General features: G+C 48.0%; 2 protein-coding genes across 4 annotated transcripts in view; one reads left to right on the top strand and one right to left on the bottom strand.

Moving 5' to 3' along the window:
- Positions 1 to 5547, top strand: part of Mcm7 (minichromosome maintenance complex component 7) — a 16906-nt gene extending 11359 nt beyond the window's left edge. For all 3 annotated transcript variants that reach the window (XM_010609066.3, XM_010609084.3, XM_010609075.3), the window contains exons 4-15: positions 181 to 305; positions 379 to 559; positions 866 to 1003; positions 1282 to 1431; positions 1584 to 1698; positions 1782 to 1913; positions 2146 to 2229; positions 2587 to 2980; positions 3269 to 3352; positions 3974 to 4142; positions 4907 to 5016; positions 5206 to 5547. In XM_010609066.3, coding sequence (XP_010607368.1) covers positions 181 to 305; positions 379 to 559; positions 866 to 1003; positions 1282 to 1431; positions 1584 to 1698; positions 1782 to 1913; positions 2146 to 2229; positions 2587 to 2980; positions 3269 to 3352; positions 3974 to 4142; positions 4907 to 5016; positions 5206 to 5407 — 1884 coding nt within the window. In that variant the 3' untranslated portion in view covers positions 5408 to 5547. The remainder of the gene's footprint in view (positions 1 to 180; positions 306 to 378; positions 560 to 865; positions 1004 to 1281; positions 1432 to 1583; positions 1699 to 1781; positions 1914 to 2145; positions 2230 to 2586; positions 2981 to 3268; positions 3353 to 3973; positions 4143 to 4906; positions 5017 to 5205) is intronic.
- Positions 5251 to 9585, bottom strand: Cops6 (COP9 signalosome subunit 6). The gene is made up of 11 exons (XM_010609088.3): positions 9435 to 9585; positions 9105 to 9230; positions 8772 to 8903; positions 8362 to 8450; positions 8196 to 8258; positions 7819 to 7866; positions 7612 to 7726; positions 7438 to 7530; positions 7244 to 7344; positions 6968 to 7113; positions 5251 to 5338 (listed from the first exon to the last, which is right to left on the bottom strand). The coding sequence occupies exons 1-10, from the start codon at positions 9568 to 9570 to the stop codon at positions 6973 to 6975; spliced, it is 1044 nt and encodes a 347-aa protein (XP_010607390.2). The 5' UTR covers positions 9571 to 9585; the 3' UTR covers positions 5251 to 5338; positions 6968 to 6972.
- Positions 9586 to 12468: the final 2883 nt, after the last annotated feature.

Genomic DNA, 12468 nt, shown 5'->3' with positions numbered 1-12468 from the left:
TTTTTTTTTTTTTTTTTTTTTTAACTTGAGGTGTGTCACTATGTATTTCAGGCTGGCCTTAAACTAATGGTGATCCTCTTGCTCATCCTCCCAAGTACTGGGATTACAGGTGTGTGCCACCATACCTGGCTTCCTTCCTCATTTTGGTCCTGTTTTCTTTTTCTATTTTTCTTCTCTTAGGTAGTAAATAAAGATGTTTTGGATGTTTATATTGAGCACCGGCTGATGATGGAACAGCGGAGCCGGGACCCTGGGGCAACCCGAAGCCCCCAGAATCAGTACCCTCCTGAGCTCATGCGCAGATTGTGAGTATGACTATGGGAAGGGTCGGGGACTTTTTCTCTTGGACCTTACTGATTAAAACATTTTTCCTTGTAGTGAGCTGTATTTTCAAGGTCCAGGCAGCAACAAGCCTCGTGTGATCCGGGAAGTACGAGCTGACTCTGTGGGAAAGTTGGTAACTGTGCGTGGAATCGTCACTCGTGTCTCTGAAGTCAAACCCAGGATGGTGGTGGCCACTTACACTTGTGACCAGTGTGGGGCAGAGACTTACCAACCGGTATGGAGCCAAGATTGCATTCAATTCTGTTGGTCATTTTTGTAGGAAGTAATTTTACCCCTGGCATTAATGCGTCCTTGACTCTGGGTTATTGTGCAAGATGCTAACATAGTTGCTTTCTTTGATACACAGTGGTCATCCTATCTGTTTTGTTGATGATTGTCATTACTGACCCAGAATAGATCAGGGGGTACCTAATACTTCCAGGATGTTTGCTGTGGATAGGAAATGATTCAAGTGGTGGCTGTGAGGGGCTTTTTTTTCCCTTCTGATATCCTTTGGTGCTTTTTCTTCCTCATGTCTTAGATCCAGGCTCCCACATTCATGCCTCTGATCATGTGCCCAAGCCAGGAGTGCCAAACCAACCGCTCCGGAGGGCGGCTGTATCTGCAGACACGTGGCTCCAAGTTCATCAAATTCCAGGAGATGAAAATGCAAGAACATGTAAGTTTGAGGCATGTGGCCCAGGGTAAATGGAGCAGGGAAATCATTCAAATCCTTTAATCTCTTATGGAGTGGCAGAAGGAAAGAACAAAAGAAGGAAGAGCTGAGACAAAGTGGCAGTGTAATATTTTCTGAGTGAGTTGGGAAGTCGGTTTCCCTTAATCTAATCTGAAGTTGGATAGGCTGAGAAGTCTTAAGTGTGTGATGTTTAGGAATGACGTTCAGGTTCCTATGGGCCTTAATGTTCTTTCCTCCTTGTCCCATGTACTCTCTGCTAGAGTGACCAAGTGCCTGTGGGAAACATCCCTCGAAGTATCACAGTGATGGTAGAAGGAGAGAACACAAGGATTGCCCAGCCCGGGGACCATGTCAGTGTCACTGGTATCTTCTTGCCAGTCCTGCGCACAGGGTTCCGACAGGTAGTCCAGGTAAGAAAGGGACTCTTTGTCTCCTTAGAGAAAACTAACAACAGGAAAGCACCAAACTAGAACCAGAGGGTTTTGTGAAGAAACTGTTTAGGGAGTCAGTTGCTGGGCAAGTTAAAATGATTTTTTACAGCCCCGTGCTTTCTTTTCCCAAGGGCCTACTCTCAGAAACTTACCTGGAAGCCCACCGAATTGTGAAGATGAATAAGAGTGAGGATGATGAGGCTGGGGCTGGAGAGCTCAGCAGGGAGGAACTGAGGCAAATTGCAGGTGAAGAGCTGAGGGAGAAGAACGGTGGGGTCGAGTCTCATCGTAGCCCTTGTTCCCCAGAAAACAATGTCATTCCCTTGCAGAGGAAGATTTCTATGAAAAGCTGGCCGCTTCTATTGCCCCAGAGATATATGGACATGAAGATGTGAAGAAGGCACTATTGCTGCTGCTGGTGGGTGGCGTGGACCAGTCTCCTCGCGGCATGAAAATCAGAGGTAAGGAGGAAATGGAGAGGCTTATGGTAAATGAAGTCCATTGGAAGGAAAAACAGAACGATGTTAGTGTCCGTGTATCTCGGAGAGTAAGATCTGGCATCTTGGCTTGATGGTTGTATTTGTGTTGTTTAGAACAGATGATGCAAATTCCAGGAGAAGTGGAGGCAGAAGTGTTTTTTGTTGGATAACTTGCAGTGGGAGAATGGTCACTCGCGGCTCCCTTCTCTTCCAGGCAACATCAATATCTGCCTGATGGGTGATCCTGGTGTGGCCAAGTCTCAGCTGCTGTCTTACATTGATCGTCTAGCACCCCGCAGTAAGTAGGGACAGGAATATAGTACAGTGTTTGTTGCAAAGGGTGTGGTTGGGAAGTGGAGGCCTTCATCAGAGTCCATAGTGGGGAAAGGGAAATGTTGCCAACCCAGCACCTGGACTTTTTAGCCACCTCAGTAAGGCCTGACCTAGGAAGAGCACTTTTCAGTAAGGCTTCACTTCACTGGCCCCATTTTTTTGGGGGATGGGGGGTACCAGGGATTTAATTTGGGACCTTGGCACATGCAAGGCATTCTGCGGGACCACTGAACTAAATTCCCAGCCCCATTTCTTGTGCGTTTACCCTGTGTTTGCTTCCTTCTTTTATTCTCTAAATGTCTGTTGCTTTCTTCCCTTCCAGGCCAGTATACAACCGGCCGGGGCTCCTCTGGAGTAGGGCTCACAGCAGCTGTTCTAAGGGACTCTGTGAGTGGAGAGCTGACCTTAGAGGGTGGGGCCCTGGTGCTAGCTGACCAGGGCGTGTGCTGCATCGATGAGTTTGACAAGATGGCAGAAGCTGACCGCACAGCCATCCATGAGGTCATGGAGCAGCAGACCATCTCCATAGCCAAGGCTGGCATTCTTACCACACTCAACGCCCGCTGTTCCATCCTGGCTGCTGCCAATCCTGCCTATGGGCGCTACAACCCCCGCCGCAGCCTGGAGCAAAACATACAGCTTCCTGCTGCACTGCTGTCTCGATTTGACCTCCTCTGGCTGATTCAGGACCGGCCTGACCGAGACAATGACCTCCGGTGAATGAAGCTTAGTGCCCAGAAAGCCTTTTTGCTGGACTAGAGGAAGGGAGATAAAGTTAGGGAAATCCTTCTACTTGCCTGCTCATGGAAACTCCAGAGCCTCCCCCTTTTAGAACAGGGTATGGTGTAGTTCTTTGGGAGATAAGGGGTCAGCCTGAGCGCTGATTTAGAAGGAGTGCTGGGGAGTCTGTTTCTGCCATGCTAGGAGGAAGAAGTGGAGCTCAGGAAGGGTTACGGAGGTTTTGGGGTATGGCCCTAAAGTGTGTCATTTTTACCTCTTTCCAGGTTGGCCCAGCACATCACCTATGTGCACCAGCACAGCCGGCAGCCCCCTGCCAAGTTTGAACCTTTGAACATGAAGCTTATGAGGTAGGAGGGCTAAATGGAAACTGCTGCCATTCCCTATGAGGGAACTGACTGGGAAGCCCTGTGCGTGGCAGTGTCTTGGGCCATTTGTTGTGAAATTTTTAATCTTGGTATATTTTTCACCCTACACCTCCTTCTGACATTTTCTGCACTTTAGAACAGTGAATCAAACTACATACACACTCTGACCACATGAGAACAATGCATCGCCAGAACCTTTGTTAACCTCCTCCAGTGCTGTCCTGAAGCAGGCACAGCTCTGGCCACCTTAGATCCTGCTCCATCGACCTGTTCTGTTTTTAAAACAAAATATTTTTGTTCCTTTTAGTTGCGTTCTAAGCTCAGAGAAAGGGACTAGCTCATTCTGGAAGGTGGATTTGTTTTGTTTTTGCAAAGGCCGTTTTTCTGAAACGTTGGAAGTGGAAATGCACTGGCAGCTTACATTTGGAGAAATCCCTCAGTGATACTCAAGCCAAGCAAATAATCAGTCACCAACTTTTTTTCCTACTTAAAATCTCTTACAAGAAATTTCTCAAATGGGAGCCTTTAAGCAAGAAAAAAAAAACATCGGTGCATTTTGTTCCCATTCCTCTTCTGCTTTCCCACCAAGTCTTTCTCCCACAGACGGTACATAGCCATGTGCCGTGAGAAGCAGCCCACGGTACCCGAGTCCCTGGCTGACTATATCACAGCAGCGTATGTGGAGATGAGGCGAGAGGCTTGGGCCAGTAAAGATGCCACCTACACCTCTGCCCGGACCCTGCTGGCTATTCTCCGGCTTTCCACTGCTCTGGTGAGTGCCATTCCCTATTGTGCTGGAGGTGGTCTGTTATGACCCACCCTTGGCAGTTCCCGTCAACGTGGTCCTCTCCTTAATGTGGCCACCTCCCTCCCACTGGCCCTGCCGGGGCTAAAGTGCTGACAGTGCAGATAGTGGTCCTCTCTGTGCTACCGCACTGTGGGTACTTGCTGCTCCAGCAGGGCATGCACGGCGCCCATGGAGGGAAAGGCCACCTCACTGCCATAACCTCGGGTGGGTGGGTTCATCTCATCCTGAATGCTAGATCCTGTGCTATAAACCTTCATATCTGTCCTCACATCTTGGACTTTAGTCATGGGGGCTCCAAAGTGCTGTTCGTGCAGGTAGTGTGATTACCCGACCTACTGCTGAGCTAGCACTTCCCGAGCCCCCAGGACACAACCTCTGCCAGGTGCCTTGGCTGAGCTCCCCAGGCTCCATCTGTCGTGGTGGGGAGCCCAGTAGAGTTCACAAGGGTCTGGCCTCCCTCACAGGACAGCTGAACGCCAGGACTGGCCAGTGTTGAGAGGCGGAGACTTGGGCAATTGCTGGACGCTGCCCTGGGCATTGCACTTGTCTCGGTCTGACAGTGCCGGCCCAACACTGCGGATGGGGGTGTAGGGTGGGGTCCTCAATTTTGTCCTGTGACATAGTAGGAAACACATGGCTTGCCCTACCTTCAACTGGAACAAAGGGGATCCCTGACTTTACTCCATTCCCCTCCTCCCGTCTCCATCTCTCCCCTGCCTTCCCCTTAGGCGCGCCTGCGAATGGTGGACACAGTGGAGAAGGAAGATGTGAATGAAGCCATAAGACTAATGGAGATGTCAAAGGACTCACTTCTAGGCGACAAGGGGCAAACAGCTAGGTGAGTGGCTCAATGAAGGATGAAATGGGTCACCTTGAGTTTCTTGAGCAGGTCACTTTATCTTTGTAGCTTCTGTATTCACAAGTACATGAGGTTGGCCTCAGAATTTTAACCACCACCACCATCCTCTGTCGCTGTTGAGTGTCCTGGTTTATGCCCTGATCTTACAAACTCATGCGTTTCCTTCAGGACCCAGAGGCCAGCAGATGTGATATTTGCCACTGTCCGTGAACTGGTCTCAGGGAGCCGAAGTGTCCGGTTTTCTGAGGCAGAGCAGCGCTGTATATCACGTGGCTTCACACCTGCCCAGTTCCAGGCGGCTCTAGATGAATACGAGGAGTTAAATGTCTGGCAGATCAATGTTTCCCGGACACGGATCACCTTTGTCTGATTACATTCTGTGTGGACCCACCTGGGATTGCATGCTGACCTGCCTTTCTGAGGGTGTGATGCCCTGAAGGGGTTGGAGATTCCCTTTTTTCCCGTGTTGCACTTTTTATTCCTTTTGCTAATAAAGTATGTTGAATGCCATCTTCTAAACTATGCCTGACTGACTCGGCAACAGTTTGTTTAGATTCATAGTGCATTCCTTTTGATTTCATCCACTCGGTAAACTGACAAAGTGCCTTGCCTACCTGCTAAGCACAAATGCAGACACTGGGGGATGCAGCCAAGGAGTAAATGTCCCTGTGCAGTAGAACTTCAGGTTTGGGCTGGGACTCCACTTTCTCCTAAGTTCCTATTTTCTTTCCCAGTCCCCTGCCCATTTTCACTCCATTTAATCTATCTGCTCTTTGCCAGTCAGACTAAGAGACAGCGCCAATATGAGATGCCCAGCCTTGAGCCCAATTTAATCCTTTTTTAGCTTTTTGAGACAATAATATTAATTCAGGCTGGCCTCAAACTTTCAGTGATCCTCCTGCCTCAGCCTCCAGAGTGCTGGAATTACAAGTTGCGCCACCACACCTGGCCCACTTTATCCTTCACATGTGTTACTGGGATCAAGCCTAAGGCCTTGTGCATGCTAGGAAAACATTTGAAGCCACAAAAATTTGCCTAGGCTGGCCTCAAACAGGGTGAGCAATATCCTCTTAAGTAGCTGAGTTTACCAGGATACACCACACCTACATTCCTTTTTTTGCTTAAATGCTCCCATCACACATAATCCTGTCAACTCTTCCTTTAAACCCCTATTCAAGAAGTAATAGGAACTGGGGAACTGCAGATTGATGTAGGAATGATCACCTGGCACATGGAATCACGTACACTGTGCCTATCTTTAGACTCCTTCCTGGCCTCATTAAAGCATAGAGGGTGAGTGCCTCTGCCTCATAGGGTGGAAGCACCTCAGGGTCTAATACATGTACCAATGTAGTTCATGAAGAAATAACTGCAAAACTCCCTCTCAGTAATTCACAGTGCCCATAGGGTCAAGGCTTTGAGTTGCCTACCATAAAAATGCTTAAGGGGCCAGGGATTTATTAGCTCAGTGGGACTGCAAGTGCAAGGTCCTGAGTTCAATCTCCTGTACCAAAAAAAAGTGCAAAATATCCTTCCCTTTTTATGTGAAAAAGACTTCTAATAAAATTAAGTTTGCAGAGTTGGCCTACGTAAGCTAATGTCGGGATGATGTTAAGAGACAACAAAGACCACAAGGTGGAAGTGAGCAGCCTTTGACTTGATAGTCTAAAACTCCACCTGCATGAACACAGTTCCCTCCAGTAGCAGTGAACTTGTGGTCACTGAAGGGGATTATGAAGAGCTGATAATAAATAGGGGGAAAAAAGGGAGGTCCAAGTTGAGAGGTGCCTAACAGAGAGGACAAAGCCATTGGGAAGGGGTGCTGAGGGGCTGCTCTCCTTTTATTAATGACAAGAGTTTCTAAAGAGAGTGTAGTGCCTGGGCCCCATGGGACAGTTGTCTGACCCCTGCTCATGATCCCTTCAAGTACCCTCATCAGAAGAAGAGCCCCCGCATTCGCCTGCCGATGCCTTGTCGGTCGTAGAGGACGTTGAATTTGTTCACAAACTGGTTCATGGTGTTGCAAGTTTTGGTGATGGTGCCAAGGTAAGCCATGAGCCCCACATCGTTGCATTGCTGGGAGGGAACAGAAAGAACCAGTTCCCCAGAGGGTCCCTCATATCATGCCCAGAGGACAAGAGTCCCATGTCCTGCTACAGAAATGATGGTGTAAGCCCCACCTCCCCATCCAAAGGTTTACACTTACATCATAAAAGTCTGTCTTGAATTTGTCTGTGCTGAGCACCGGAAGGCAGTGACACAAAGCATAGGCCTCCCTCAAGATCTCATGGTTGAAGGGGACTTCTCCTAAGGGTACAAAAATGCTGCAATGATGCAGAAGCTGTAACTTGCCCACAGGAGAGGAAAAATGGTGAAGTGTGAGGGAGGCACCTGTCCTACCTGCTTCAGAGGCCTTAACATACTCCAAGATGAGCTTGACACGGCTGTGCAGCATCTTGATGGCGCTGTGCTGTGCTATCAAATGTTCAGCCACTGTATGGGGACACGAACAGGTGAAGGTTAAGAAGGCACATGCTGACCTTCCACCCCTTCCAAGGAATCACGCCCCTTTACCAGTAGAGTTCTCTCCACTGCCTGTTGCTGTCATTCGGGCTACATGGTCTACACCGATGCGTTCAGCTTCCTCTGTAGCCAGGGTATAAGTCAGCTCAGCGAAGAGCATTGTAGCCTGCAGGGTACAGTATCCCACACAGGGAGAGTCAAAAGCAGGACATAGGCCAAGGGCAGGATCTGAAGGTAGAAGGGTAGTGTACTACCTACCTCTCCATTGATTATATCAATGACAGACTCAAAAACGCTGACAGGCAGCTGTAAACAACAGATGGAGAACAGTTCTTACTAAAGGCAAACACTTGAACCTATACTATTTTCCAAGTTGGCCTGGGCCCATTCACCCATTCCTTCTCAGCTAGTTTTCCCACAACCCAGTGAAGTAGGGATTATGTCCACTTGATGTGTGGCAGTGCTGGTTAGAAGTTTATGAGTAACTCAGTCACACAGCTCATAAATGGCAGTATGAGATTCAATCCTGGCACTCCAGTAAAGATGTGTCACACAGTAAAATACAGCAGGGGATGAGGATAAAAGGTACAGGACAGACAAGCAGGACAAAGTGGGCCTGGGGTCAGAATACTCACATCTGTATGCTTGGTCATAGGGTTCAACTTAAGGAAAAGGGGGCTCTCAATTATCTCACACACCTGGAAGAGAGGGATGATGTTCAGCAAAGTCAATGTCCATCTTTCACCTTCCCCTCCGTCCTCTATTCTCTGCCCCAGGATGCACACGAATGAGTATGTATACCTGCTTATGGACGTGGATGTCGGAGGGGTCAGGCGGCCCACCTGTGGTATACCAACCCAGAAATTCCAGCTCCTTGAATACCTGTTTAACTGGAGAGGAAGGGGCCAGAGCACACAGTATTTCTTTAAGCCACCCTTCCTCCGTTTGAAGCTCCTGGTGTAGTTTTACCAACTGATACCTCCTCAAATTCTGGTCCAGTTTAGAATAAGTATTTCTTTCTTGCCCGCCTTCTTTCATTTGGAGGAATACCTAAATGGGCCGCTGCCCCCGCCCCAGATCTCTACAGATACTTTCCATCATCCCTCCTCTGTTCTCATTCTCCTTTCTTGTTTGCTCCTTCCAACCCTCTGGATCTCCCCCACCTTTCACTGTTTTTCTTTTAAAACTCCCACTCCTCTTCCCCCTCTCACACTGCTCCTCCTTGGTGTAATAATATTCCTTGTCAATGATAATCTTCTCTTCCACGGTGTGGGACAGCAGCTCAAAGGAGTTCATCACCTCGATATTTCGGCCCTCCTGTTTCCCGATCAGAGCCCCAATCACTGGGGGGAGAGAGTGACAGGGAACAGGTGAGGGTAAAGCATCTAAAACTTTCCCCTAATCACCTGAGGGTCTGGGGCCAGTGTAAACCCTGGGGAAACAGTAATTCGGGGAAGAGGGAATTAGCTTCAGTAAAGGGAGAAAAACCACTTTTTGGAGGAAAGGACCAAGGAGAGGGTTGGAAATTTATGGAGAACACTCACCCTGTACAGGACGCCCCTCCTGGGAGCGCATGCGGATCCAGTGGTCTGAGATGTTGAGAATGACAAGGGGATGAAGAGCGACGGAAACGCTGCCCGTCACTCCGGAGGCCATCACGCTGGAGACTACTATGGGTGGAAGGAAAGAAGAGAGAGTGACAGTCCGCGCCCCACGTTCTTTCCTGGAGATAGGAGTGGGGGACGGCAGAGACTGGGCCCTCCATTTCTCCTCCAAGTTACCCGGGAAGAGACGCTGCTTCTTCCTGGTGCCCAGAAAAGCCTTAACACACCCTCGAATGGTGTTTCCAGAAGCCGCCCCGCATGGCCCGTTACCTGCTGCATCCACCTCCATCCCGCTGCTCCCTCCGGTCCCGTTTGTCGCAGCCACCGCCGCTGCCGCCATTTTCCTCACGCCCGCCAGTTTCGGCCCCGCCCCCTTACTACCCGGCTTCCGTCGAGAATGGCGCATGCTCAATATCCACGTGGCGCTGAAGTGGGGAGTAGGGGGCCGGCCGGTCCCTAAGCAGGGCGGGGATACAGGATCCGCATCCCCAGGGATTTTTCGCAAACCACACCCCGGTCCCGCGCGGATGATCCTGGACAAATCCCTTAACACTCGGTCCAACTTGATCGTCTGTGTCTGTAAAATTGGGATGAAAATGCCCAGTTTTTAAGGCCGTTAAAAGATTTTTTAAAATGTCATGTTATTGCCCTCAGAATGAAAACCAAACTAATAATTGCAGCTTAAAAGCCCCTGCATGATCTGGTCCTGACTGCCAGTTGGCCCTAGCCTGTTTTTCTAGCTCTTGATCCTTGTGCTTCAGCAACACTGGCCCTCTTGTTTTTGTTTTTCAGTACTGGGGTTGAACTCAAGATCTTCCCCCTGAGCTACATCCCCAGCTCTTGTTGCTTGTTTTGTTGATTGTTTATTTTAACAGTAGCAACATTTTATTAAAGGTAGGAAAATAAGGCTCTACAGAGTGAGTTTGGGCCAAGTAAAAGTAGAAGTTCACCCTACAGCATGAGGGCAGACCACCATGCAAGAGAGAACTGGACAGCACTTTTTTCTTTCTTTTTTGAAATAGGTGCTCCCTATGCAATTCAGGCTGGCTTGAACTCACTATGTAGTCCAGGTTAGGCTCAAACTCGGGGGAATCCTCCTGCCTCTACCACCACACCTGGCCTTACTGATTTTTAAATTCAGACAAGGTCTCACTAAATTGCTAAACTGCCCAGGCTTGGCTCATTTGGTAGTCCTCCTGCTTCAACTGTGGGACTCTACCCGCTATGTGACCCCCTAGTTAGCCAGCATATAGCAGCACGCATTTCTTTCTACCCAGCTCCAAGATAAGATTAAAACAAGTGCATGGAAGCCTGGTACGGGCAAACAAGATAGCGACTCAAGGCTTCGTTAGAACAGAACAGCCTGAGGTCTGGAGATGAAAGGCCAGGTGCACCTTATAGCTGACTCCTTTAGATAGATAGCAGAAAACCCACCCCCTGACCCCTGACGCACTTGCTGTGCTTGCAATCCTTTCCCTTGCCTTTTTAAAAAACTGTGCTAACCCCTGCTGGGGGTCTTGAAAACCCACCCCCTGACCCCTGACGCACTTGCTGTGCTTGCAATCCTTTCCCTTGCCTTTTTAAAAAACTGTGCTAACCCCTGTGCTGGGCCTCTCTGAGCTGCTCAGTTCTGAGAGTGCCGTCTGGCCAGACTAATAAAGGTCTATTTACCAACAAGCCTGGTGTGTTCCTTCCTAGGTGACTCTCGTACCTCTGACGAGCTCCCAAAGCCTTACTGAGCTATAGATCCCAGTATCTTGGAGGCCCTTTGGGCTGTTCAAGGCTCCCGGAAGTAAGGCCCTGGGTCTTATATCCGGAGCCATCCTTGGGCGGTAGGACTCAGCACCATGAAGGCCCTTTCGGCTGTTCACGCTCCTCGGGGTGAAAGTGAGACTTTAGGTCTTACACAACCTCTGAGAGTGCTGAGGTTACAAGTGTGCACCATCACTCCCAGCTTTTCATATCTATTTTCCACATGCTTTATTTTGTCCCACTTACAGGCCTGGGATTCCTTGGTTTGGTTCATCACTTTATACCTTGTGCCCAACAGGGTGCTTAAATATTTTTTGAGTGAATGCTCCAGAATGTTGCGTCTCCTATCTGTCCTGTTGGCTCTTCTAGTTGTTGGTCCTTAACAACAACTTGTACCTATAAGCATAGGTCCCTGGATGAAGGAAAGTCAAAAGGCCAACAGTGCTTACAGGAAGAAATCTGAGAAATCCTACAGAGAGAGAAAGAATTTGTCTCATTGTAGACACCATTGATAAACTTCCAAGGTCTGGGCCAGCTGAGGGGTTGCCAAAGAAAAGCATATATGCCTCATTTCTCTTAGGAAAAATAAAACCAGAAAAATCTAGCTGCACCCTTTTCCAGTACTAGGATTGAACTCAGGGACTTCACAGTGAGCTACATCTTCAGCTCTTTTTAATTTGAGAAAGGATCTTGCTAAATTGCCTGGGTTGGCCATGGACTTGCAATCCTCCTACTTCACCCTCCTGAGCAGGTGAGGTGGGATTATAGGCATATACTATCATGCCCAGCAAATCTGCTCCTTCTAAGAAATAGGCAATTTCCTCCTCCTCCTCTTCCTCCCCCTCCTTTTTTAAATTCAGTTTATTGGTACTTTTAAAGTACACAGTACAGTTACATTCATCATTGGGATCTTGTACCTTTACAGGACAGATCTTGGTTCTCATTTTTTCCCCATACCCCTGCCCTCTCTTCACCCCCAACCCTCCCCTATTGACAAAGATTCTCCTCTAATTCTTAATTTTTTAAATGGAGGAAATATTTATTTATTTATTATTGGTACACTTTAGATATAAATAATGATCACATCCATCATAGGGAATTTGTATCTGTACAATTTTTTTGTTTTGTTTTGTTTTTTGATACAGGGTCTCACAACATAGTTGAGACTGAACTGGAACTCACTTTGTAGCCCAGGTTGGTTTCTAACTCACAGTGATCCTCCTGAGTGCTGGGATTACAGTTGTGTGCCACCAAGCCTGGCTGTACAAAATTTTTAAAGGAATCAAGCTACATCATGTATAGGTACAAATTCCCTATATGAATGTTATTATTATGTAAACTAAATTGTACCAATAAAATTAATTTTTAAAAAATTCTCTTATTTCCCATTTCCCCTACCCTCTCTTCAACCCCTTTTCCTGTCCTTATTTGCAAAAGCTTTGTTTCCATTTTTTTCTTCTACTCTATTTTTTTCTTTTCCCTTCCTTTCTCTCTCCTTGCTCCCTTGTTCCTTTTCTCATTTGAATATTTTCTTCCCATTTCCCAATATCTA

This window comes from Fukomys damarensis, unplaced genomic scaffold (assembly GCF_012274545.1).
Source record: "Fukomys damarensis isolate Sample0158 unplaced genomic scaffold, DMR_v1.0_HiC HiC_scaffold_17, whole genome shotgun sequence".
NCBI classification, from domain to species: domain Eukaryota; kingdom Metazoa; phylum Chordata; class Mammalia; order Rodentia; family Bathyergidae; genus Fukomys; species Fukomys damarensis.
Note: the sequence above shows the minus strand (reverse complement) of the source record. Positions and strands in the feature narration are given on the sequence as shown.

What these genes read in the sequence shown, in the direction of transcription:
- Cops6 (XM_010609088.3), bottom strand. Translation starts at nt 9,570, where the DNA reads ATGCGCCATTCTCGACGGAAGCCGGGTAGTAAGGGGGCGGGGCCGAAA. An exon ending in ACATCCACGTCCATAAGCAG is followed by an intron (nt 8,259 to 8,361) that starts GTATACATACTC and finishes CCTCTCTTCCAG; the next exon opens with GTGTGTGAGATAATTGAGAG. An exon ending in CTATGACCAAGCATACAGAT is followed by an intron (nt 7,867 to 8,195) that starts GTGAGTATTCTG and finishes TGTTGTTTACAG; the next exon opens with CTGCCTGTCAGCGTTTTTGA.